General features: G+C 44.5%; 1 protein-coding gene across 1 annotated transcript in view; it reads right to left on the bottom strand.

The window, feature by feature from the left end:
* The window catches only part of LOC311235248 (corticotropin-releasing factor receptor 1), a gene marked incomplete at both ends in the record, with an annotated part of 99,363 nt that overhangs the window by 59,334 nt on the left and 13,454 nt on the right, over window positions 1-26,575 (bottom strand). The window contains 4 exons of the mRNA XM_084322661.1: window positions 12,470-12,555; window positions 20,453-20,525; window positions 21,095-21,155; window positions 25,093-25,246. Of these exons, the coding sequence (XP_084178787.1) occupies window positions 12,470-12,555; window positions 20,453-20,525; window positions 21,095-21,155; window positions 25,093-25,246 (374 nt within the window). The remainder of the gene's footprint in view (window positions 1-12,469; window positions 12,556-20,452; window positions 20,526-21,094; window positions 21,156-25,092; window positions 25,247-26,575) is intronic.

The raw sequence follows: 26,575 nt of genomic DNA, 5'->3' as shown, positions 1-26,575 counted from the left end.
GTGAAAATACCGTAAAGCGTTGTGACGAGAGCAGTGTTGTTGTGGACTCGGAGCAATCAGTCTCTTATTATATGTGAACTAAAGAGTACAAGGTTTACACAACAGCCCCCACCCGCCTTTTTATTGTATTTGTACCGTCCTGTACTATCCGCTGTCAGCTGTTTATCTCTCTCTGTGAGCTACTGAGCTTGAATAACTAGCGTTAGCTCACGTTAAGTAGTGTTAGCTCTGCGGCTAATCTTAGATTACCCTGAACTAAATCAATGACTAGGTTATAAAGCATTCGAGTAGTTTTCACTGCACATAGAAGTAGCCAAACAACGGGAGCATTTCGGGAGCATATGACCAAAACCCAGGCAATTTCTAGCCCTTAAGGAATCAAATAGTCTGCCATGGCTATAGGCTAGATGCTAACGCTAAAACGGTGCAGGCTTCTACCTGTGCGGGACTACCATTCTGAGAGCTGACGATGATTTGTTTACTTGGTAACACGTAACACCCCCCCCCCCCCCCCCCCCCCCCCCCCCCCCCCCCCCCGCTGATGAAAATGAAAGTCATACCGTCAAATACCGTGCACCGGGGTATTATAACATAAAGGTTTGCCGGTTTGAAAATAAGGATACCGCCCAAGCCTAGTCTAAAGTATAAGTATGTTTTTATCGTTTTCTGCAGCTTTCTCCAGAACGTGATGTATAGCCCTAAATGCATTATATTGATGATCAAATACAGTTTGATAGCAATCTGCGCGAGATAAAAAATGTCAAATGGACGTGCTTCTAGAAGTTACTACTTATCATCTGATGTTGACCGGATGGGGGGGGGTCGTTTATAATTCCGTGGCCAACGTTAGATGATTCATCTAGTGTGGGTGATATGATCATTAGAGCAGTTTGTATCAAACACGTTAAAAAATAACGCTGAAACTTACCGTAGCTTCCTCGTAGCGTTGGGCGATGAGCGTGGAGCAGAAATATTCCTATTATGGGATGTAGAAATATGTGATCCATCTCCAGGTTGTATAATAGTATATACGTCCAAATCATGTTGTTTATCGAGTTATTGGTAACGGATTGCTATCCATTGTCTAGCTCGAGTCCTGGGACTATTAGCGAGTGATCGGACCGAATTGGAATGAGCACCAGCTTCCGTTTCCTGTTTCCGGTTTGGGCGATCCGCCGATCGGCCACCAGATGGCGCTCTTGAACCGTTGGAGAGTTGAGAGGGGATCAACAGTAGATCTCAAGTCTCCGGGGGAGAAATATGATTGCGATCACAGATTTTTGAAATATTGATATCAAAGACGTGGTACGGCGTCTTTGGCAGAATGAGCATGGTGGGGAATGACGTGGTAAGGCGTTTTTGGCGACCATAGTGTTAACAAGCTGGCCTCGGAGCCCATGGGTCTGCTATTAGTCTGCTGCTAACACACACACTCTCTCTGTTGCTCTCTACCGTGGAAACACACACTGGCTGCCGGCTACTTTTAAGATCTAAAGATCCGTCTAAGTAGATGCTGTCACCCACCGATGTATACATTATATAAACATTGAAAAACATAGATTCCTTCACGTCTTAGCAAAGCGCTGAGCCAGCTGGGGATGGCCTGCTCTACGGCTGGACATGCACAACGTGTGGTCTTTACTTTGCCTTGAGTAAAAGTTCTTCACACACTGTAACCCTGTAATGATATTACTATCACTCAAATTACGTGTGCCTGACACATTGCCGCTGCTAGGACTGGTAGTCCGGACGGGGGGAGGAACAGGTGTAATACCCAGCCTGGCGAGGGCGGGGCTGGGGGAACCCGCGCTGTGACACTACGTCGCTGTGACGCGGCCAAGGGTTCCCACTATGACGTCCTTTTTTTTTTAGACAGGGGAACCCGCTCCGTCATGGGGGCCTTCTGAAAATACAACATTCTCATAGACAAACCCAGGCGTAGCAACGACCTGGGTATCCACCTCTGTCATGAGAAGTGACATGTCGGGCCACTTACACTTCTCTGCAGGAATAGTAACGCGGCCCAACGCCAGAGGGGGAACAGAGCCCTTATTTTCGTATCGCATACGAGGGGATGATCAGAGAGCTTTGCTAGACACAGTGAGATGATGGCATCGGTCTACTTCCCCGGGGGAGCCGCGCACTTCAAATTAGCCTGAACCTACGGCCGCCCGGGTCTGTCGGCACCGTGAGGACCCATGTCTCTGTTTCATTATGCGCTCCAAGTGTCTCAGGCAGGGGTCGCAAGGCCACTGGTAGGGGGTCTCGCAGCAGCCGCTGATGAGACAATACTCTCACCTCTGGCTGTGAGTTGTGGGGCGGCGTGGGGGCCTGGCTATAGGCTGCCGGCGCCTCCGCTGATAAACCAAAAAGTCCTGAGGAGGGGAATTCTCCTCTCCTCCTCCAGGGGAGACTGCTCCAACCACAAATGTCTGTGCATCAATGTTGAAAGCGTCATCCCCTTCCCTGAGGCTATAGCTTACAGTGTTAGATGTCGCATAACCTCGAAACCCTGCGCGAGGGTCTGGCGTCGTCTGGCCCCAAGACCCCACCGCCTGACACCATTTTTGACAGAAAAGCAGCTAACTGAGCAATGTTAGTTGTTGCTGCCAGGTTCTGTACTGCGGCGGTATAGGCCTCGTCGGCCCACTCAGCCATCTGCCGGGCCGAGTCGCCCCTCTGCGTCGGCTTCCGGTCGGGGTGCCACTCTACCATATCTGGGCAAAGGACAGAGGGAAGTGGCTTGTCTAAGCGCGGCACGCCGGTCCTAAGCCCCCCACCAGGCCGTCTACCTGTGTAAAAGGTAGATAAGCCTCGGTTAGGCCCTTAATACTAGACACCATCTGTCCTTCAGCGATATAAGGGTTAATCGAAGACAGACAAAGTCTTGGAGTTTTCCTGGAGTTCTTCGCAGAGGGATCCAGGGATCCACCTAGTGCCAAGTATCCTATCTTTCACTCCACTCTGCCACTTCTCTACTATCCCGCTTCCCCCCTACTCCCTTCAACATTCTTCCTGCCACTCCTGACATCACAATGTGTCTCATACCTATATCCACAATCTGCTCCTCCAGAACAGATTCAACCCACCCACGGCAGTTTGCTAGCAACCTGGCTAATCTCTCCTACCCTCCTACAGCCACTAATACACCTGTCACAGTACGTGGAGGCTTATGGAATTGTCAATCAGCAGTCAAAAAGCTGACTTCATTACTGCCTACGCCCATAGCCAAAATCTGCAGCTCCTGGCTCTAACTGAGACTTGGATAACTCCCAATAACTAATCAACACCTGCAGCATTATCTACAAACTATAACTTCACTCACACACCTCAACCTTCCAGACGGGGTGGAGGCACTGGCCTCATGACATCTCCTTCATGGGCTACAAACTTAACACCACTCCCAGATCTGTCACTCTCCTCTCTCGAATATCATGCAGTATCTGTCTCTAATCCTTTCATTCTCACCATTGTTACACTCTATCGCCCTCCAGGTCCCCTCGATCACTTCACTGTTGAGCTGGACATGCTTCTAAGCTCCTCTATTGGGCGACTTCAACCTGCCTGACTCATCTCAGTCGGTCCCAGTGGTCTCCCTCCTACAATCCTTTGACCTGACTCCCACTGCCATGCCTCCCACCCACAAAGCAGGCAACTCCTTGGATCTCATATTTTCCCATAACTCCAGCATCATTAACACCACGGTAACTCCCCTACATGTATCTGACCATTCCTTCATATCCTTCTCACTAACTCTCATGCTTAACCGAAAGGTCTTCACCCCAACTCAAACAGTCTCACTCAGATGCAACCTGCCCTCCCTATCCCCCTCCACCCTCTCCTCTGACATACTATCCGCTCTACCTTTGAGTGACACCTTCTCTGCTCTCCCAACAGAGATGGCAACCTCCACCCTCCTCTCAGCCCTTGCAACCTCCTTCGACAAGCTCTGTCCCCTCGTTGAGAAACCTGCCCGCCGTTCCCCACCCAGTCCATGGCTGACAGATGCAGTGAGAGAACAAAGACAGGTCCTGAGAGCAGCTGAGAGGAAGTATAGAAAGTCACGCCTCACTGTTGACATCGACACATATCACAACCTCTTGTTAACATTCTCCAAAACCATTACTAATGCCAAAGCTTCTTTCTTTCACCATAGGATCGACCAAGAATCTTCGCAAACTGCATGCTACCATGTCCTCCCTCCTCACTCCCCCCCCACCCCCTCGTCCCTCATCTTTCTCTGCCGAAGACTTTGCGATCTTCTTTGAGGAAAAAGTGGAGAACATCCGCAGCTCCTTATCCTAACCCCCACCCATTCCAAACACTGAATCGAGAACCTCATCCTTCACTCTGTCATCTTTCTCTCCCATTACAGAAGCCGAGACCCTGACACTGGTAACGTCGAACCGTCCGACTACATGCCAGCTGGACCAGCTACCCTCCCCACTCCTCCAGACAATAGCACCGGACATCCTCCCATTCCTAACTGCAACCATCAACTCCTCACTCAACTCGGGGGTGGTCCCCACCTCCCTAAAACAAGCCAGAGTCACACCCCTCATAAAAAAACAACCCTGAACCCCACCGTCATAGGCAACTTTCATCCTGTCTCTCTTCTCTCCTTCCTTTCTAAAACACTTGAACGTGCTGTATCCAACCAACTTATTGCTTATCTCTTACAGAATGATCTCCTAGACCCTAATAAGTCTGGCTTCCGGACTGGCCACTCCACAGAAACGGCCCTCATTGCGGTCACAGAGGCACTTCACTTAGCAAAAGCGAAAGGCCTCTCCTCTGTCCTGATTCTCCTAGATCTATCTGCAGCCTTCAACACAGTCAACCATCAGATCCTCCTCGCAGCCCTCGCAGGAATGGGAGTGGCTGGAACTGCGCTGACATGGCTGTCATCATACCTCAATGACCGCTCCTACCAAGTGTCATGGAGAGGGACCCTGTCGGCCACCCGCCCCCTGTGGACGGGTGTCCCCCAGGGCTCGGTCCTAGGACCCCTTCTCTTCTCTCTCTACAATAAATCACTGGGTAACATTATCACGTCTCATGGCTTCTCGTATCATTGTTATGCCGATGATACTCAACTCTTCCTCTCCTTCCCTCCCTCAGATATCCACGTCTCTGAGCGGATCTCGGCCTGTCTGTCCGACATCTCCGCCTGGATGACGACCAACCACCTCAAACTGAACCTAAGCAAAACAAAATTGCTCCACCTGCCGGCCAAATCCTCCTCCCTGACCGACCTTTCCATCACAGTCGAGAATGCAGCTGTGACCGCGTCCCCGACCGCCAAGAACCTTGGTGTCGTCCTCGACGACCAGTTGAACTTCTCTGCTCACATCGCAGCAACAACCAGAACCTGCAGATTCCTCCTGAGCAACGTCAGAAGGATCCGCCCCTTCCTGACAAAAGAAGCCACCCAACTCCTCGTCCAATCAACAGTCATCTCCCGCCTCGACTACTGCAACGCACTGCTCGCTGGCCTCCCGGCCACCAAGCCTCTTCAACTCATTCAAAACGCAGCGGCCCGCCTGATCTCAAACCTACCGAAGTCGGCCCATGTCACCCCACTTCTTAGGGACCTGCACTGGCTTCCCATTGCTGCACGTATCCGCTTCAAGGCCCTCGACCTAGCATACCATGCGGCAAAGGGAACCGCTCCCGCCTACCTCCGGTCAATGGTCTTTAACTACACACCCTCAAGACCCCTACGCTCTGCATCTTCTGGCCGCCTCAGACCTACTCCTATCCAAGCTCCGGGAGGGTCATCAAAGAGAAGCCGCCTATTCTCAGTCCTTGCCCCACAATGGTGGAATGAACTACCCACCCCAGTTAGGACAACCGAATCCCGTCCAATCTTTCGCCGTCGACTAAAGACGCACTTCTTCAACCATTATCTGAAATAATGAAAAAGAAATAAAAAATAATAATAAATAAAAAACTAACCCTAACTAACCTTACAGTCATGCACCTGTCCTAATAAACTAACCTACACTGTAACACGCAACACTTTGATGAACATTATTACTCAGCTGATAGAGTTGTACCCTTCCTGATGACTTGTCGTACAGAACTTGTAAGTCGCTTTGGATAAAAGCGTCAGCTAAATGACTAAATGTAAAAATTTTAAATGTAATCGGGGGAAACACGTATATAACAGATACTGAGAAAAACACGTAATAACATTGCTTGTTGTCTGCGTTCACCCGAGTAGAAACCCCACTGCGCTGTGCACATGCCGCCCGGTTGCGTCTATGCTTTTACCAAACGGTTCGTGTTTCCACGTTCCCGTTTTGCGCTCTGATTGGCCACGTGTAACACTTCCTCCGGTCCTGGTCCTGTGGGACCAGGACTCAGACAGTCATATTCACAAGTACCTCCCATTAACAATAACCCTCAGTCTACATTGCCACCCGGTGGGCTGATGCCAATCTGGCATCAGCTCACACACCAACTTATTGTTATTTATTGTCAGTTGTGTTTGTTGTGCTTATTGTCTGTTGTCTCCACTTTGTTAGTCTTGTGTTCCCCTGTCTGTGGTTTGTAATTATGTTTAGTCTGGTTGGTTATTTGTTATTGTTTTCCAGTGTACTCTGTGTTCTATTGTTTCTGTCTACCACACCTGTGTCTTGTTTGTAAATTACCCTCTGTGTCTTGTCAATTAGTCGGTGTATATAGTCCTGTCTGTCCTGCCCTGCTGGGCGCGATCATTGTTAAATGTTACCTGTGTGTTAGTCGTGTATGTACCTTGTCTTTAAGTAAACTGTTCATCGTCACATTCTGTCTCCGGTCTCATCAATCTCCACTCTGTCATCTGGGTCCATCATGCCAAAGAAGCGTAGGACTAATCGTAACAGCCACGCACGTTTCTGGTCATGTGACATGTGCGCCCAATCACATGACACGCCCATTTCCGCCTCGACCAGCAGCAAACTACCTAATGCCTACAATCCACAATCTAACCTTAACCAACTTCGAAAGAGTGCCTAAGCTTAACCGGCGAAAGAACTTGCCATCACACGATATCGCCCTGCTCTAAGACAAACTCTAACCTTAACCAACTTCGAAAGAGCACCTAAGCTTAACCGTCCAAAGTACGATTGGGCACACATGTCACATGACCAGAAACGTCAGTGGCCAATCAGAGCGCAAAAAGGGAACGCGGAAACACGAACCGTTTGGTAAAAGCAATCAGGCCGCCCGGTTGCACGGGGCAATGAGCAACAGTGACAGCGTCAACGTCGCGTGTTGCCGTTGCCGGCCCTACCTGAACACGGTTCAGTTCGACTACCGCATGCCGCGTGACGTTCTCCAGTCCAATGCCACGCTGGTGACGGGAATCTGAAGAAAGTCCAGCGTCGGGCACCCAGCGATACTCCATCTGGACGCGCTGGGGAAGTCCTGGAAAAGACTTCGGTAGTCCAATGTTCTTTATCTTCTCTTTTCTCTTCATAACGTCTCTAACAATTCACTGTTTGATGGCGCATTTGAGCTACCTTTCACGCGTGAAAATAACGAGGAAGGGCGTGGAGGTGACCACGTCCTGTGTTTTAAGTAAACACGGGGCAGGCGTGGCCACGGCGAATGTAGGTGCATAGACGTTTTTTCAACGTGCACACAATAAGTGCACGAATGATGAATATCCCCAATAGGCTGGAGCGGAACGCTCAGACAGATGAAACATAACAACCCCACCCCGTAGATACACACATGCATGCGTTTGGTCTGTGCGCACGCACACACAAACACACACGCGCGCACACACACACACACACACACACACACACACACACACACACACACACACACACACACACACTATAATAAACAATGTGTGAGATGTCCCTCCCTTATCAATAACACTAAGTAGGAAAGGTTCAATGAGGTTTATTTTCTTTGAAAGTCATTGCACACTAAATGCATATATTCTTAGGAAAAAACATGACAAGCTCAACTCAATACCTGACCAAAAGTAAATGTGTGGGCGTTCAGAGACTCTGACAAGTCAGTTCAGCGGAATAACATCAACGTTTGAATTCCACCAACTAAATATTTGATCAGGCTGAAACCCGTCTCATTATTATACAGCATTGGTTTCATTAGCATACTGAATAGCTCTGGCTGAAATGTCTCTCCCTTCCAAGATTAAAAGTGTCAAATTGTGTGAAGTCACAGCAGAGTGTTATTTCCCCCTCAGAGCAGTAAAACCCCATTCACTTTACTGCACCTGTACTGTATGGAACCCCATTCACTTTACTGCACCTGTACTCAGTGTACTGTATGGAACCCCAATAACTTTACTGCACCTGTACTGTATGGAACCCCATTAACTTTACTGCACCTGTACTGTATGGTCTCCATTAACTTTACTGCACCTGTACTGTATGGAACCCCATTCACTTTACTGCACCTGTACTGTATGGAACCCCAATAACTTTACTGCACCTGTACTGTATGGAACCCCATTAACTTTACTGCACCTGTACTGTATGGTCTCCATTCAAGAAAAGATGGCGCCGCTACGTCCGGCTGCCTGTCTGTGCGCTCCGTCGAGACTGTGCATACTTTTGTTAATATTTATAGTTTTAAGAGTTTTGTCTGTACCAACAGTAGGTGCATTTAATGTGTATGACCGTCAGTCACTAATAGACATTGGATTACGGGAAACTTACCGACTGGATTACTCTCTGGATCAGCTCTCTGAACCGCAACAATGGCCCGTTGAGATCTTGAGGACATCAGGACCGGATCTCGCCCCCAGGGACAAAGGACCCAGACGGCGAGGAAAGAGAGCTGGAGTCCGTAACAGGCTGAGAACCAGGCGGCACAGGACACCACTACCCAGTATATTGCTAGCCAATGTACAATCAATAGACAATAAACTAGACGACATCCGAGCAAGGATTCAATTCCAGAGAGACGTTAGGGACTGTAACGTTCTCTGCTTCATCGAGACGTGGCTGGCGCCAGAAGTCCCAGACCACGCCATCCTACCGGCCGATCATTTCTTCATTCACCGCAAGGATAGAACAGCAGAATCCGGTAAACAACGTGGAGGAGGTATTGCCTTCATGTTGAACAAAAATTGGAGTGACCCAACTAACGTGAAGGAACTATCCAACCACTGCTCCCCAGAACTGGAATATATAACCATCAAGTGTCGTCCTTTCTTCCTCCCGAGGGAGTTAACGGCGATCGTCCTGGTCGGAGTGTATATTCCACCGCAAGCTGAAGCCAGCAACAAGGTTGCGCTCTCCAGACTACACGACGAGGTAAATAGAATCCAAGAGGCGAATGTTAACGCCGCCATTTTAGTTCTGGGAGATTTCAATAGCGCCAATCTGAGAAAGGTATTGCCCGACTTCTATCAGCATGTGACTTGCAACACCAGAGGCGGTAACATCCTAGATCACTGTTACACGCAATTTAAAGGTGGCTACAAGGCTCATTCTGATAGTGGCTTCGGTAAGTCAGATCACGCATCAATTTTTCTTACACCGAAGTACAGACAGAGAATTAAAAGTACTCCCGTAGTCTCGCGAGAGGTGCAGAAATGGGATGTGACGTCAGAGGATACGATCCGGTCAGTGTTTCACAACACAGACTGGAATGTGTTCCGCGACACAGATAACATTAATGCCTAAACGGAGACAGTGCTGGACTATGTTTGTACTAGGGTGAAAGAAACAATCCCCACTACCAAAATGAAAGTTTACCCAAATCAAAAACCCTGGGTAGACAAATCCGTCCGTGAAGCTCTGAGAGAGCGCACCAAAGCATACAACGACGGCCTAGAGGCAGGCAACATGAATGACCACAAGGTGGCGCGATACAACGTAAGGAGGACTGTGTCAGAGGCCAAACGACGCTACAGGGATAAAATTTAACTCCAGTTTGAACAAGCTGACTCTAGAGCTATGTGGCAGGGGCTCAAAACGATGACAGACTACAAAGGCGCCTCCCTCAAACTGAACAGTGACATCTCCTTAGCAAATGACCTCAATACCTTCTATGCGAGGTTTGATGCTGGTAATAACAACACCAGCTCACAAGCCTCGGCAATGGGGGGGGGGGGGGGTCGGCTGCTGATGGAGGCGCAGTGTTCAGGGTAACAGAGCATGAGGTGAGGCGGACCTTTAAAAAAGTGAATATCAGGAAGGCAGCAGGTCCAGACGGCATCCCCGGCCGCGTCCTAAAAGTCTGTGCCGACCAACTGGCCCCAGTATTCACTGACATATTTAACCTGTCCTTAGAACAGGCTGTCATCCCCACCTGCCTGAAGAAGTCCACTATTATCCCTGTACCCAAAAAATCCAAGCCTGCTTGCCTCAACGACTACCGCCCTGTAGCTCTCACCTCCATAGCCATGAAGTGCTTCGAGAAGCTAGTAAAGGGCTACATCTGCTCCTCCCTCCCCATCAACATGGACCCCCTGCAATTTGCATACCGCCCCAACAGGTCCACGGAGGACGCCATATCCCATGTGCTGCACACAGCAGCATCACACCTGGACAAGAGGCAGGGGAACTATGTGAGAATGCTATTCATCGACTACAGCTCGGCATTCAATACCATAGTCCCCTCCATACTCATAGCCAAGCTCAAGCTCAGGGACCTGGGCTTGGGCTATGACCTCTGCCAGTGGGTCTTGGACTTCCTGACTGGCAGACCCCAGGTGGTGAGAGCAGGCAACTGCACCTCCTCATCCATCACCCTCAACATAGGGGCCCCCCAGGGCTGTGTTCTGAGTCCCCTCCTCTACTCCCTGTACACACACGACTGTGTGGCTCAGCGGAGTAGCAATACAATCGTCAAATTTGCTGACGACACAGTGGTGGTGGGCCTGATCTCTGCCAACGACGAGAGGGCCTACCTGGAAGAGGTCAAGGTCCTGGCGGGATGGTGCCAGGAAAACAGCCTCTCCCTGAACGTCAGCAAAACAAAGGAGATGATTGTGGACTTCAGGAGGTCGGGGGTCAAGGACTACAGCCCCCTCAGCATCGACGGGGCACCGGTTGAGAGAGTCAACAGCTTTAAGTACCTCGGAGCCTACATATCCGAGGACTTGACATGGACCACACACATTAACAGTGTTGTGAAGAAGGCACGACAACGCCTCTACTTCCTCAGGCGCCTAAGGAAGTTCCAAGTCAGCCAGAAGATCCTTAAGAACTTCTACTCATGTACAATAGAGAGCATCTTGACCGGCAACATCACCTCCTGGTTTGGGAATAGCACTGCACAAGACCAAAGCAGACTACAAAGAGTGACACGTTCAGCCGAACGCACAATTGGAGGGGGGCTCCCCACCCTCCAGAACATTTACTACAAGCGTTGCAAGGGCAAGGCTAAGAGAATCATTAAAGACTCCAGTCACCCGAACAACTGCCTCTTTGAACTGCTGCCGTCAGGCAAGCGATACAGGAGTCTCAAGGCGAGCACAGAAAGACTCAGAAGAAGCTTCTATCCCCAGGCCATCAGGCTGCTAAACGAACAATGAATGAACACTACACAACAACAACCACCAAACGCACATAGCACACACATCCACACGCACACACTCACTTTAAACAAACACACTGTAGCACCCACTCCACACACTTATAGCACACACCCACTTTAAACAAACACACTGTAGCACCCACTCCCCACACTTTATATTTATGGATGAAGGATTGCACTACAACTCGTACACCTTACTGTAAATTGTACCTAAAATTGTACCTCATCCCATTTCTGCTTTGCACTAGATAGTACTGTACATTAGTACACTGCATAGTATTGTGTATTGTATATTATATGGTAACTCAGAACATTGTACATATGTCTATACCGAACACTGTGACCTCATTTTCTTCTTCTAAATTCATGCTATATTATGTTATTATGTTATTTGATACTATCTTGTCTAGCACAGTCTCTGGAGCGTAACAGTAAGAAGCATTTTGTATGAAAGTATTCTGTACTTCTGTATGACAACTATTAAAGAACTTGAACTTAACTTTACTGCACCTGTACTGTATGGTCTCCATTAACTTTACTGCACCTGTACTGTATGGAACCCCATTAACTTTACTGCACCTGTACTGTATGGTCTCCATTAACTTTACTGCACCTGTACTGTATGGTCTCCATTAACTTTACTGCACCTGTACTGTATGGTCTCCATTAACTTTACTGCACCTGTACTGTATGGTCTTCATTAACTTTACTGCACCTGTACTGTATGGAACCCCATTAACTTTACTGCACCTGTACTGTATGGTCTCCATTAACTTTACTGCACCTGTACTGTATGGTCTCCATTAACTTTACTGCACCTGTACTGTATGGTCTCCATTAACTTTACTGCACCTGTACTGTATGGTCTTCATTAACTTTACTCCACCTGTACTGTATGGAACCCCATTAACTTTACTGCACCTGTACTGTATGGTCTCCATTAACTTTACTGCACCTGTACTGTATTGTCTCCGACGTGGTCGAGGCTCGTAGTTTGGTCATAAGAATTCTCACGATGTTGAAGAGGAAAATGAAATTGATCTGCATGGGAGACAAAAAACAAACAGAAGTAGTAGCGGTGTGAAATTTTTCACAAATGCATTGTAGGGTTATCGCTGACGCAGGACTAGATAATGTTCAAGTTTTCAAGTTTTGTTTTATTTGTCACGTATAAAGTACATGTACATTACAGTGCAATGCTTGGTTCTGTATGAGCCCCTGAGAATGTGCTTCATACTGTAGCATGCGTCTTCTCTGCATGTTTGTCCTGGGTCACCTCTGACCTCCATCCGGCGGGAACCGGGCGCCCGTGAACCGGCAATGGAATTCTGCAAACTGTTCTTTACACTCCATGTCCGTGTCACCCGACCGCTCCTCATCGTCTTCCTCTTTTCTCTTCTTAATGTTAACGGCACCGGCTTCCATGTCTGCCATGCTAAACCTGATGCTAACTGTAAGCTAAGCTAGGCTACTCTTCATTAGCTCCCAGACCGACAGAGATGCCCTCCCCCAACAGACAGTCTTGCTTCCCACTAGCTAGCGCTAGCCACATTAGCTCCCGTTAGCCCTCACTAGCCCACGTTATCTCATTCTCCACTGACACTATTAATGTCCATACTTCGCCTCAAATCCCACTTCAGACACCAATGTAACGTTCAAGGTTTCCAACGTTATCGACGACTCTCGAGGCAGATGTATTTATTATCACAGTTCTCCATTACAGGTTGCAGTATCAGACTCATTGCTACCATTTCCCATGTCCCGAGAGAGTGCACGCTGGGTGCCCCACCCACGTATACCTTCCCAGGTCAGCCCGTGCACTTTTGACTCTGTCGACCCGCGGCTGGCGCGTCCAATAGCGCCGGGATGGCGGAGTGTTGAGTGACAGCTCAACTGACCAACCGACCCAAATCCCCAGGTCGCTACGATAAAGTAAAAAAGTCAAAGAGGAATAGATTCCCCAATAATGACAAGAACTTTTAGTCAAGGCCTACTTGTTTTGAGGTATTATTATTATTATTATTATTATTATTATTATTATTATTATTATTATTATTATTATTATTATTATTATTATTATTATTATTATTATTATTATTATTATTATTATTATTATAATAATAATAATAATAATTATTATTATTATTATTATTATTATTATTATTATTATTATTATTATTATTATTATTATTATTATTATTATTATTATTATTATTATTTATTATTATTATTATTATTATTATTATTATTATTATTATTATTATTATTATTATTATTATTATTATTATTATTATTATTATTATTATAGGTATTATTATATAGGTTTTTTATTTTATTATATTATTATTATTTCTATTATTATCTTTTTTCCTGCCTATGCGCCCATGCTGCTACTGTATGACGCCTGCTTCACAGTGAGGATGAAAGGCCTAGTTTGAGTGGAGGGGACCTTTAAAGCTAATTTATTGCTTGTGTCCCTGTTTTGACATTACAACAAGCAATCATTCTAAACAGTTTGTTTAGGCTTGTTTATCTGAAGACTTGGCTAAACAGCAAGGAGAGGACCCATTGTAATTTCTACACATCACCTAAATGACATTTCATGCTGCCAAATCGATACAAAGACTATAGGCAAAACCCATTTTCCATAATATGAGCCCTTTAAATAAACGCACAGCTGTGCACATAATATTGCCTTTACTTTAGATCAAATATTGTTACTGTAGACAGTAGAATTTTGAATGGAGGTCTTGTACTTTTACCAGAGCGCTATTCTATCAGGATATTTCTTCTTTCAGTAATAATCTCATTGTCAAATGTCTATTTTCCGACTCTCTACCAACTAGAGGCACAATAGTGATTCTACCTATAACTCAGTTCCTACATTCACTGTTCTCGGCTGGTCTAAACACTGGTGACTGCGACTGGTGATGCGTTTTACATCACCAGCAGCAACAGCAGTTTGTTCAATTCAACAGCAGTAAGTTCAATTATTTAACGAACACCGCTAGCTCTGTGTTGAGAGGCTCTCTTCTTCTCTTCTTTTTACTGTGTTATGTAACTTGTACTGTATGTAATTGTTTCCTGTTTGTGTATTTGTATTCGCTCTGGTGGCAAACCATGTTTCCCCTCGGAGTTTAAGAATAAACCATACCAATATCATATCAACTCAGTAGTTAGCATACATTTTAAAGATGGAAAGCAAGTCAGTACAGTGCAAAAATGTAACAGTAATATCCACTTTTCACCAATAGATTCAGATTGTTTATTGTTGTCACTTCTTCACACATGTACTTGTATTGAACTCGTATTGGTTCAATACCGAGATGGGGGACTCTATGTTACCCCCCATCTCCTCCTACTGTTGTAGGGCTGACCCCTATTAGTCGACTAATCGGTCAAAAGGAGCCGTAGTCGACTAGCCAACCTCTTAGTCGAATACAAAAAAAAATAAAAGATATTTCTTTAATATTTTTTTTATCATTCTTTCCAACAGAAAAGACGCCTAGAAGCATGGCTAACGCTAATGGCACGCATACCAGAGCCTAACTGCTTACGAAAACAGGCACAGAGGCACTGAAAGAGGATTTCACCCATCTAATGAACACACTAGACTAGACAAATCAGTGGATCAATTGCATGCTTTTGCAGAGGACAAGAAGCCTTCAGTCGACTCCTTCAGACATTAAGCACCCCCCACAGCCCAAATGGAATGATACAAAAAAAGAAAATAAAAAATTTAAATAAACAATTTAAAAATATTATACTTTAATTAATTTTTTTTTTATTCCTTTGACGACCAATAGTCGACTAACGTCAAATTTTGGCCAATCATAGTCGACCATCCAAATCCTTAGTCGGGGACAGCCCTATACTGTTGTGTGTTATTCAGTCCATCCTACTGTACTGTTCCGCCTGTTTCTTTAACATACTATCCATTACTAACAGACCAAACTCACGTGCATAACCAACACCACTGCCAGGATACTGTAATTGGTCTCCCCACACCCAGCCTCACAGAGCTAAACAATATGGCTACCTTACCCTACTGCCTCCGAGTGCAGGTACAACAGAAGGGCTCGCTTTGGGAAAAGCCTGATAGCTGCCTAAAACAAAAGGCCTCACTGAACAGGACTGAGTGTGTACTGTTGTCTTTCATTGTATGTTGTTATTACTGTGTGCTGTTGGATACACTGTTTGATATGATGTTGTACAGTATGTGCTGCTGTCTGTTATTGTATGTTGTTACTGTGTGCTGTTGGATACACTGTTTGATATGATGTTGTACAGTATGTGCTGCTGTCTGTTATTGTATGTTGTTACTGTGTGCTTTTGGATACACTGTTATCTCATGAGTACAGTGATGTGAAAAGGAATTCCCCCCTGGGGACAATAACATCTATGTCTACGTCTACTTCTAAGTCTAAGTTCTACGTCTAAGACTAAAGCCCTTCCCATAGTAGAGCGGACCGTACACGGAGCAGACTCCCGCGGGCTCAAAGCTGACCCAAAGCAGAGTCCAAGTGCGAAGCTCCTATTTTCTGACGCGCGGACGTCCGCGGCGCCCACTTTGTGTCACACAAACTGGCGCGAGGTGTAAACTGGTCATGTAGGAAATTGGTCCGCGGAGATCCACTCGACTATGAAAGCTCAAAGAGTCCAGTGGACCTCCGCAGAGTTCAGTCCGTGTACAGTCCGCTCGACTATGGGAGCACCTTAAGTCTAAATATAAGTCTAAGTTTAAGTCTAAGTCTACATCTAAGTTTATGTACAGAGAGTGAAATCCTTCTGTTTTGGTTCAACCTTACAGCAGCAATTGCACTTGTTTTGAATAAAATAGAATAAAGATAAGACATCAAATAAAATAGAATAAAGTGAAAATAAATCAGTAGAGGTAGTACAAAGTCGCAGCATATAAATACCGTTAAAAGTAGCATTGAGGATGTGGTGCAGTATATAATACGGAATATGAATATACAAAATTATAGTGCAGTGTGTGTGCAGTAGATGTGCATATGTGCGTGCACAAAAATGTCATCAGAACAAAGAAAATAAATGCGGATTAGCACTTTAAAATAAAACATTGTTTTTCCACTGCTGCGCTAAGCTGCTTTACGTTTCAGGAATCTGTTTCCCGCTATGCATTCTTGTTCCATTTTCTCTGTAGAGATTGATGGGAAAGGTCTGTCACAGAAGTCCCTCTAGTATGGAACATGTTACTAGCTAACAGTGTTGTCTTCACTACCAGCTTCAGTGGAGCCAAGACGAGACCCAGATTCCTACTCCGAGCCGAGACCAAGGCATCTGGAGAGCTGCGTCTTTTCAGAGACCAAATACTATAGAATGTAGCACAGATATGCTATATTAATAATGACATATATATATATATATATATATATATATATATATATATATATATATATATATATATATATATATATATATATATATATATATATATATATATATATATATATATATATATATATATATATATATATATATAAAAGCTTCTGTAAATGACCAGCTATTTTTGTCAAGATGCACCATGTATATACACACAAGGAGAAAGAAAAACACAAACTGTGTTGGAAGAAAAAGGGTCTTAAGATACAAGGAATTTATCTCCACAGTTAACGCATGATTTTGACTATACAGATTATTATTTGTGCAGCACTTGTCCCCAGAGCACCCTTCTCTGTACTTCCTCATATGAGCTTCCTGTGTGATGCAACTAATCCTGCAACCCTATCATGACTGCTAGTACCCAGCTGGCAAATTGATACATCTAGTGGACTATGCACAAAAACAATGTTTTTTTTCTTAGTTATAACAAGATTATAATAAGCTAAGAAGAATTGTGTTTGGGTGAAACAATTTCTTGTCAAAGCATTTAGGTGGAAACAGAGTTAACCAGCTTGGGGGAAGACGTGAGGTGAGGGGGGAAGGGGGCGGAGGGTTCGTAGATCCTTGCGTTCTCAATGAGGGCAAAGCTGCAGGGATGCTGCATTTTCAGTAGTTCATTGAAAATGTTTGGTGGAAAAAACTAACTAATTGTTATTCAATATACAACATTTTAAAGTGTTAAAAACACAATGTGTAGGGAATTTTTAATAACTTAATTCATCTTTGGCTAATCAGAGAGCTAAACACAGTCTACTGAATAGGAATTATTCAGGGTGAACCATGTACAGTAAATTTTTTTATGTTTTGAACAACCAACATAGTTTCACATCAGAAAGCTTAATCAGAACCAGCTGTTGTATAAAATGTTGTGAACCAACATGATTCACATTGTATAACTCGCTGTACACACACGACTGTATGGCACAGTGGAACAACAACACAATCATCAAATTTGCTGACGACACAGTAGTGGTGGGCCTGATCTCTGCCAACGATGAGAGGGCCTACCTGGAAGAGGTAAAGAATCTGTTGCGGTGGTATCAAGAGAACTGCCTCTCCCTGAACGTCAGCCAAACAAAAGAGATGATTGTGGACTTTAGGAGGTCGGGTCAGGGACTACAGCCCCCTCAGCATCGACGGGGCAACGGTTGAGAGAGTGAACAGTTTTAAGTACCTCAGAGTCCACATATCTGAGGACTTGACATGGACCACACACATTGACAGTGTTATCAAGAAGGCACGGCAACGCCTCTACTTCCTTAGGCGCTTAAGGAAGTTCCAAGTGAGTCAGAAGATCCTTAAGAACTTCTACTCATGCACAATAGAGAGCATCCAACATCTCTTCAACCTCTCCCTGAGGCTGGAGAGGGTGCCCCAGCTCTGGAAGACCTCCTGCATTGTCCCGTGCCCAAGAAGGGACGACCCAGCACCCTCAATGACTACAGGCCAGTCGCTCTGACGTCACAAGTCATGAAGACGTTTGAGAGACTGGTCCTGCAACACCTCAAGCCCCTGGTGAAAGACTCCCTCGACCCCCTGCAGTTTGCATACCAGACAAACATCGGGGTGGAGGACGCCATCATCTATATGCTCCACAGAGCGTACACGCACCTGGAGAAGCCGCGCAGCTCAGTGAGGATTATGTTCTTTGATTTCTCCAGTGCCTTCAACACCATCCAGCCGTCACTGCTAGCGGAGAAGCTCTCTGTGATGCAGCTGGAGCCCGGCTTGGTGGCCTGGATCAAAGACTACCTCACTGAGAGACCGCAGTACGTCAGACTAAAGGACAGTCAGTCTGACGTACTGGTGAGCAACACCGGCGCCCCCCAAGGAACTGTGCTGTCACCCTTCCTCTTCACCCTCTATACCTCAGACTTCTGATGCAACTCAAGCGGGTGCCACCTGCAGAAGTTCTCTGACGACTCCTCTATCGTAAGCTGCATCACTGACGATGATGAGGAGTATAGAGCCCTGGTGGGGAGCTTTGTGGGGTGGAGCGACAGCAACCACCTTCAACTCAACACCAGTAAGACCAAGGAGCTGGTGGTGGACTTCCGGAGGGGCAAGAAGAGGCCCCCCCTGATTCCCATCACCATCTGAGGGGAGGAGGTTGAGGTGGTGGTGTCATATAAGTTCCTTGGGGTACACCTGAACAATAAACTGGACTGGTCGGACAACACAGAGGCCCTCTACACTCTACAGGAAGGGACAGAGCAGGCTGTTCTTCCTGAGGAGACTCAGGTCCTTCAACGTGTGCAATAGACTGCTGCAGTCATTTTACCAGTCTGTAGTGGCCAGCGTCCTCTTCTATGCTGTGGCATGCCGGGGGGCTACATCAACTCGAGGGACACCAACAAACTGAACAAGCTGGTGAGGAAGGCTAGCTCCGTGGTGGGAGTCGAACTGGTCAGACTAGAGGTGATGGCAGAGAGAGGGATGAGAAGGAAGCTGGCTGCTATCCTGGAGAATCCCTCCCACACCCTCTACGACAAGCTAGTCAAGCTCAGCCACAGACTCATACCCCCCCGACACTCAACAAACCGCCTCGGACAGTCCTTCATACCAGCGGCCATCAGGCTCCACAACAGTGGGCAGGGACTGCTGCCAGACATCCAACTAGAACTAATAGGAACCCAAGGAGGACAATAACACTACCCTATGCATACCTTATGTGCACCTTATGTGAATACTGCACCTTATGTGAATACTGTGATACTGTGAATTCTGTATACTTCAGTTAGTTAGACAGTAAATTATAACACTACCTCATGCATACTGCACCTTATGTGACACTGTGAATACTGTATATTTCAGTTAGTTAGATAGTAAATTATATTGACTTATTTGTTTACACTGCTTGTGTTGTTTTTACTACCTGTACCCCCCCCCATCCCCCATGCTGCTATGATGCCTGAATTTCCCCAAGGGGATCAATAAAGGAATATCTTATATCTTATATATCTTATATCTTATCCTCTCATGGTCCAATATGTGGTAACCTGACACCTTTAGCTTCAGCATTGACATGACAAAGAATATAACCTGCCAACTTGGAATTCCTGGTAAATATCAATGGATGCTTGTTAACAATTTGTATATTCTTAGATCCTTGCGTTCTCAATGAGGGTAAATGTGTAGAGATGCCATTTTCAATAGTTTATTGAAACCTTTTGGTGGAATAAAACATATTTATACCAATTGTTATTCAATATTGAACATATTTTAGGGGTTTAAAATACATCTGGAGAGAATCTTTAAAATACACAACATGTTATGTCTTTGACGAATTATGTATGTAACAAAAAATATATACAATCTAAAAGCATTTGGAAAGCCAGACTCATCTGAAATTTAAAATGTTACTTGCGTGGTTCTTTGTGCTGAAATGATTCATATGATACTGAATAATAATAATAATAATACACATTATGTGTATAGCACCTTTCATACAAGAATGGCAGCCCAAGGTGCTTTACTGCAGTAAAATACATGAATGATGGGACCAAGGAAGGAAACCAAAAATCTCTCTTACCACTAACACGAGGATCATGGGGCCTTGGTAGATATAGTCTGTGTACACGCCACTTCGCTTGCCAAACCAGCACCTGGAAGAAAAAGGTGAATAGCTGCCATCAGTCGCCATTGTCTTTCAGCATCCGTAGTCATAAATCCCCTTCCATGTTCAATTCATGCTGTCATTAATTAATAATGTTGTGCTCTAGGGGTGCAAATCCACTTAGCTCAGCAATCGCTTAAATCAAGTGTGAACGCCAACAGGGTAATTTCCCCCAAAATGTGAGTTATGGATGAAAGAGTTTGTGTTTGACTGGCGGTTGATTCATTCCCATAATTAGCCTAAAATAATAAAAACGTAGTCCCTCTTATATCACGTCGTAACGGTGATGCAGTTATCTCCCTTCTAATATGCATTTCTGAAGGCTACTTAATATCAATCCACATAAACACTGACAATTAAAGTCAAACTAGCTGTGGGTGTGCAATGTGTAATAAAGAATCCAGTCTAATGTAAATGTGATTACAGCAGATTATTAATGGTAATTAATTTTCTTTAATGTGACATGGTTTCAGTTTGCCCGCATTGTCCTTCACTACAGTGTGGGGGGGGGGGGAGCAGGGGAAACAAAGGAGGCGTTTCTCAGGAGAAGGGGCTTACTTCTCGTTGTCATAGTACAGTTTTCCAATGGCCCACGCGACAATTATCGGGAATGGTATACCTGTGGAGGGGGGGGGGGGGGGGGGGATGAATGGAGGGGGGATATAAAAAAAAAGACACTGACAGATTCCTTCATCTTTCCAAGCAATGCAAATCACATAATAGCACTCCAGGGATTTCACACTGAAATATCAAATAAAAAAAGATAAAAAGAAAGCTTTTCTTTCTCTCTCTCTCTCTCTCTCTCTCTCTCTCTCTCTCTCTCTCTCTCTCTGTCTCTCTCTCTCCCTCTTTCTCTCTCTCCCTCTTTCTCTCCCCCCCTCTCCCCTGCTCCCTCTCTCCCCAGTGTCCTGCCAAGGATCTGTCAGAATCAATTGTCATTTGGAGTGTTGTGATCCGCATACGCGAGCCCAAGACCTGTCACTTCCTGAGCTTGATGCTAATGTGAAGTGATCGTCTGCTTTCCTGGACTGCATACAATAAGGCTATACAGCTGCCAAGAGATGCTGACGAGGACCATGCGAGGACCAATGCAAGGGCCGTGCCAACTTCTGTCACCAGTGGCAAATATAGCCTACACTTCCCCGGCCATACATTACATGTCTTCAAATAACAAATCATCGTTTTCAACTCGCCTTAAGACTCAATACAAGATGAAATTACTTGAGATAATTTTTTGCAGTGTACATTTGAACCTCAGAGCCTGTATTTATCTGTTCTAGGACCGCAGCTCAGGTCACATGGCCATATAAGTGTCACTTCTGGCTGGAGGCAAATATACACTTCCCTAGCCGTACTCATTTGACCCACATTGGGCCAGACTGCCTTAACAAACTGGAACCACTGGTCCAGAATAATAGATAAATCTATTGTCAATGTCCCCCACTGGGTAAGGGATTGGGAGTTTAAGACCAAATAGAAAGGGCAAGGTTACACTGTGTTACAAGGTGTACAATGTTACACAGTGTTACAAGGTCTAGAATGTTACACAGTGTTACAAGGTGTAGTACAATGTTACATGGTGTTTGTTACAAGGTGTAGTACAATGTTACACTGTGTTACAAGGTGTAGTACAAGGTTACACTGTGTTACAAGGTGTAGTACAATGTTACACTGTGTTACAAGGTGTACAAGGTTACACTGTGTTACAAGGTGTACAAGGTTACACAGTGTACAAGGTTACACAGTGTTACAATGTGTACAAGGTTACATTGCCTTAGGGAGGGAATGTGATTAGCTTCCACAGCTCTGCACAGGTTGATCTGACTATGCAAAAAGTGTATTAGTGAACTCCACGTGATTTATTTTTTGAGTCTCACTTTCAATGCTGAACTTTCAATGCAACTGAACTTGTGTTTTTCTTTTTCAAAACCAGTGAGAATATCTTGGCACGAGACAAATAACTACTTCTGTTTCAAGATAATGTAGCTTGTTACACGTTTGGAAACAATGGAAATTGTCTCATCCTATTGCCAGATTATTTTGACTAGTTTAAAGAAAATACTATTTTAAGGGATGGTACCCCAGTTGAATAGGGAAAAGAAATCCTTTCATCCGTATCCGAATTCAACTTTACACATGCTTTATTAATATGCTTAAATTGGCTAATATTAAAAAAAGAAAAAAGCACACATCTGCATGTTAGAAGACACAGTTTCAATGTAATAATAACGAAATAGTTAGTAATTCACAGATTATTTTATGTTTTTGCTTATATCGTGTGGTGTTTTGGATTTAATATGTTTCATAAAATACCCCATAAATCAAATCAAATCAAATCAAATTTATTTATAAGGCCCGACAACACACGTTAATGTCCCCATGGGCCGTACAGGTCTTCTTTAAACAAGTCAAGAAGAAAACATAACAATAAGTCAAGAACAGAACAAGAACACCATAAGGTCCAACATTTTTTAGATGAATGCAAATAAATGAAAGAATGCAAGCCCTCGCAGACGAAGGTAAGGAAAAACTCACTAAAACCTAACAATAGGGAAAAAAGCTCCACAGGCAGTGTGAAGGAGAGAAACCTTAGAAGGGCCATTCAAGGGGGGATCTCCCTTCTTAGATGTTGGTGATAGTAGTGTTGCAGACGGACAGTTGGTAAGCATGCACTCATGTGTGTAGTGAAACACAGATGAGTGCATGCAATAGCAACTGAACATTTTGAAAGATTAAAGATAGAGCTAATAGCGATAGCAACTGAACATTTTGAAAGATTAAAGATAGAGCTGATAGCGGATCTATTTGAGGCACAGGGGCGGCGCAAAGAGGGTCACGTCCTCCCCGTCTTAGTCACGGGACATTCAACACTCCGATCATTGCTCAGGGACAGCCGGAGACAGGGAGATAGGGGGCGGCGCAGAGAGGGTCGCGAACTCCCCGACATCATATATATATATATGAGGCAGTATCTTCAAGTTAAGGTGAACATGTAATTTTGTGAAAATGGCTGTAAAATGTTTTTTTGCAGAAGCTTGGTGTGCATGATGCAATTCGTACAGCAATGTGAAGATTTTATCTTTATAATTGCTTTGATGATTGCTTTTATGAATATGCAGTAGTTGTAGAAGCAAAATAAGATAATAATACCTCAAATTGTCAAGATTAAATTACTTGTCAATGATTTCTTGCAGTGTACATTTGAACTGATCTACGTCAAACCTCAGGGCCCATATTAATCAAACGTCTAAGAATAGGATTTCTGCTCTAAGACCACTGTTCATATACGCCCCACTACTGGTGCTTTCAGGTCGCATGACCATATATACGCCCCACTACTGGTGCTTTCAGGTCGCATGACTATATATACGCCCCACTACTGGTGCTTTCAGGTCGCATGCCCATATATATACGCCCCACTACTGGTGCTTTCAGGTCGCATGCCCATATATATACGCCCCACTACTGGTGCTTTCAGGTTGCATGCCCATATACGCCCCACTACTGGTGCTTTCAGGTTGCATGCCCATATACGCCCCACTACTGGTGCTTTCAGGTCGCATGCCCATATACGCCCCACTACTGGTGCTTTCAGGTCGCATGACCATATACCGTAATTTTCGCACTATAAGCCGCACCTGAATATAAGCCGCAGCAGCTAAATTGAATGATGTGTACATATATAAGCCGCACTGGACTATAAGCCGCAGGTGTTTTAATGTTTAATTACCATATGTAATTAGCATTGGGACACAATACTGTCGGACAAATAACAAGAATTAACTCATTTACAAGTTGTATTAAGTTTAGCAAATAAGGGAACAGATAAATAACATTTCCATGCAGTCAAAAAAGCAATATTTCGATTTTTACATTTTCGGGTTTGGTCACGTCGAGTCACATATAAGCCGCACCGTTATATAAGCCGCAGGGTCGAAAAATGGGGAAAAAAGGCGCAGCTTATAGTCCGAAAATTACGGTATATACGCCCCACTACTGGTGCTTTCAGGTCGCATGACCATATATAAATATACGCCCCACTACTGGTGCTTTCAGGTCGCATGACCATATATAAATATATGCCCCACTACTGGTGCTTTCAGGTCGCATGACCATATACGCCCCACTACTGGTGCTTTCAGGTCGCATGACCATATATAAATATACGCCCCACTACTGGTGCTTTCAGGTCGCATGACCATATATAAATATACGCCCCACTACTGGTGCATTCAGGTCGCATGACCATATATAAATATACGCCCCACTACTGGTGCTTTCAGGTCGCGTGACCATATATATACGCCCCACTACTGGTGCTTTCAGGTCGCATGACCATATATATACGCCCCACTACTGGTGCTTTCAGGTCACATGACCATATATATACGCCCCACTACTGGTGCTTTCAGGTCACATGACCATATATAAATATACGCCCCACTACTGGTGCTTTCAGGTCGCATGACCATATACACCCCACTACTGGTGCTTTTAGGTCGCATTAGATGATTGATAAATACAGGGATATTATCAGCAAAGAACAGTGAACCTACACCAGCCAATGCAGATGAACATCCACTTGCGCAGCTTGTCGGTGGAGTAGGTGAGGACGATGGCGGTGTGGAGGTAGCAGCCCTCACCGAACATCCAGAAGAAATTGGTGGAGTGGAAATAGTTGAAGGAAGCGGTGACCAGGCGACACCAAACCTACAAGATGATTCGATTAATGTTCATTTATGTTCAATATGTCACAGTTACATTAAAGGGACACTCTAATTCAATTAGACAGGTTTCTCGTCCACGTCAGACTCAGTGTGTGTGCGCATCAAGGAGGCAAAAAGGAACATAATCCTGGTCAGAACAATGAGGCAGACTACAATATATTGCATTTGTTAGCCATGCTAGCGTTCTAAACAATCAATCCATGCCAAAGCTAAATATGTAAAAGGTGAAAGATTTACACTCACAACCATGCTGATTTGCCAAAATGACATGGTGTGTTTATAAACAAGAAACCCGTCTATAGAAGAAAGACATAAATATAGGCAATACAATTAAATCTGAATAGTCATCAGGGGCCCCCTCTGCATAAACTATTCGCTAGCTTGCAGAATGTGGCTTTGCCAGAAAACATTATAAACAAGATTTTAAGATGAATAGCTAGTTAACTTGATATTGCACTGCAGCCACCTTGAGATAAACAAGATTTTTGCATAGGGCCCCAAAAAAATCTAGAAACGCCCCTGATCTTACACATATCCCAAAACGATAAACTAGTAACTATAAACTAGTGAGGTAAAGCGTGAATGTATGATGTCACGTGTTCCAAGAAGTACTAAATACAACTTGTGAAAATAGCATATGCAAAGGCCTTGACATGTTTCACTTGATATCATTTCACATCATTTCATATTTAATACTTCCTGGATTATGAGACATCATAATGACATATCTTAACTCTTAAAAGGTGTCCAACAGAGTTTTCTTGTAAAGAGCTCCCTTTTGTTTACATTCACATTTCTCACACTCTATAGTCCACAAGCTGAATACATTTCCTATCATCTGTTGGCTTTCGCAGGGATTAAAGCAGAAAAAAAATCTCCTGGCCAAGTCATATTCTTATTTTAACCTCCACTGTATATTTTTATAGCGTTAGCGTTTTTAAGGGAACTAGATTATTTTGAACATCTTTTCTATTGCCAGTTTGCTTTTACGTAATATCAATGCTGTTTGTAGGTGTGTATCCTATTTAATTTTCTAAATCCGTAGACTACGGATTTAATTTAAGGCAGGTCGGTCTTTCGAATTATAGCCTTATAATTGTGTTTTCGTTAGAAGGCTATAATAGCCTAATAATAATAATAACAACAACAACTGCGTTTTTTCGACTGGATCTACCTGTCTGTTCATTGTTTATGTACATGCTGAAGGTCGATCAGACCAGTTTAAGAGAATAAAAGTGATTAAATCTTTATTACTTTTGTCCTGTAAAATTAATATTTTTAAAGAGAATGTAGCGTATATCACCCTATGATT

The sequence above is a fragment of the Notolepis coatsorum genome, assembly GCF_963971535.1.
Source record: "Notolepis coatsorum genome assembly, chromosome: 10".
Taxonomy (NCBI): Eukaryota; Metazoa; Chordata; class Actinopteri; order Aulopiformes; family Paralepididae; genus Notolepis; species Notolepis coatsorum.
The sequence above is the reverse complement of the archived record's forward strand: the minus strand, read 5'-3'. Positions and strand labels throughout refer to the sequence as shown.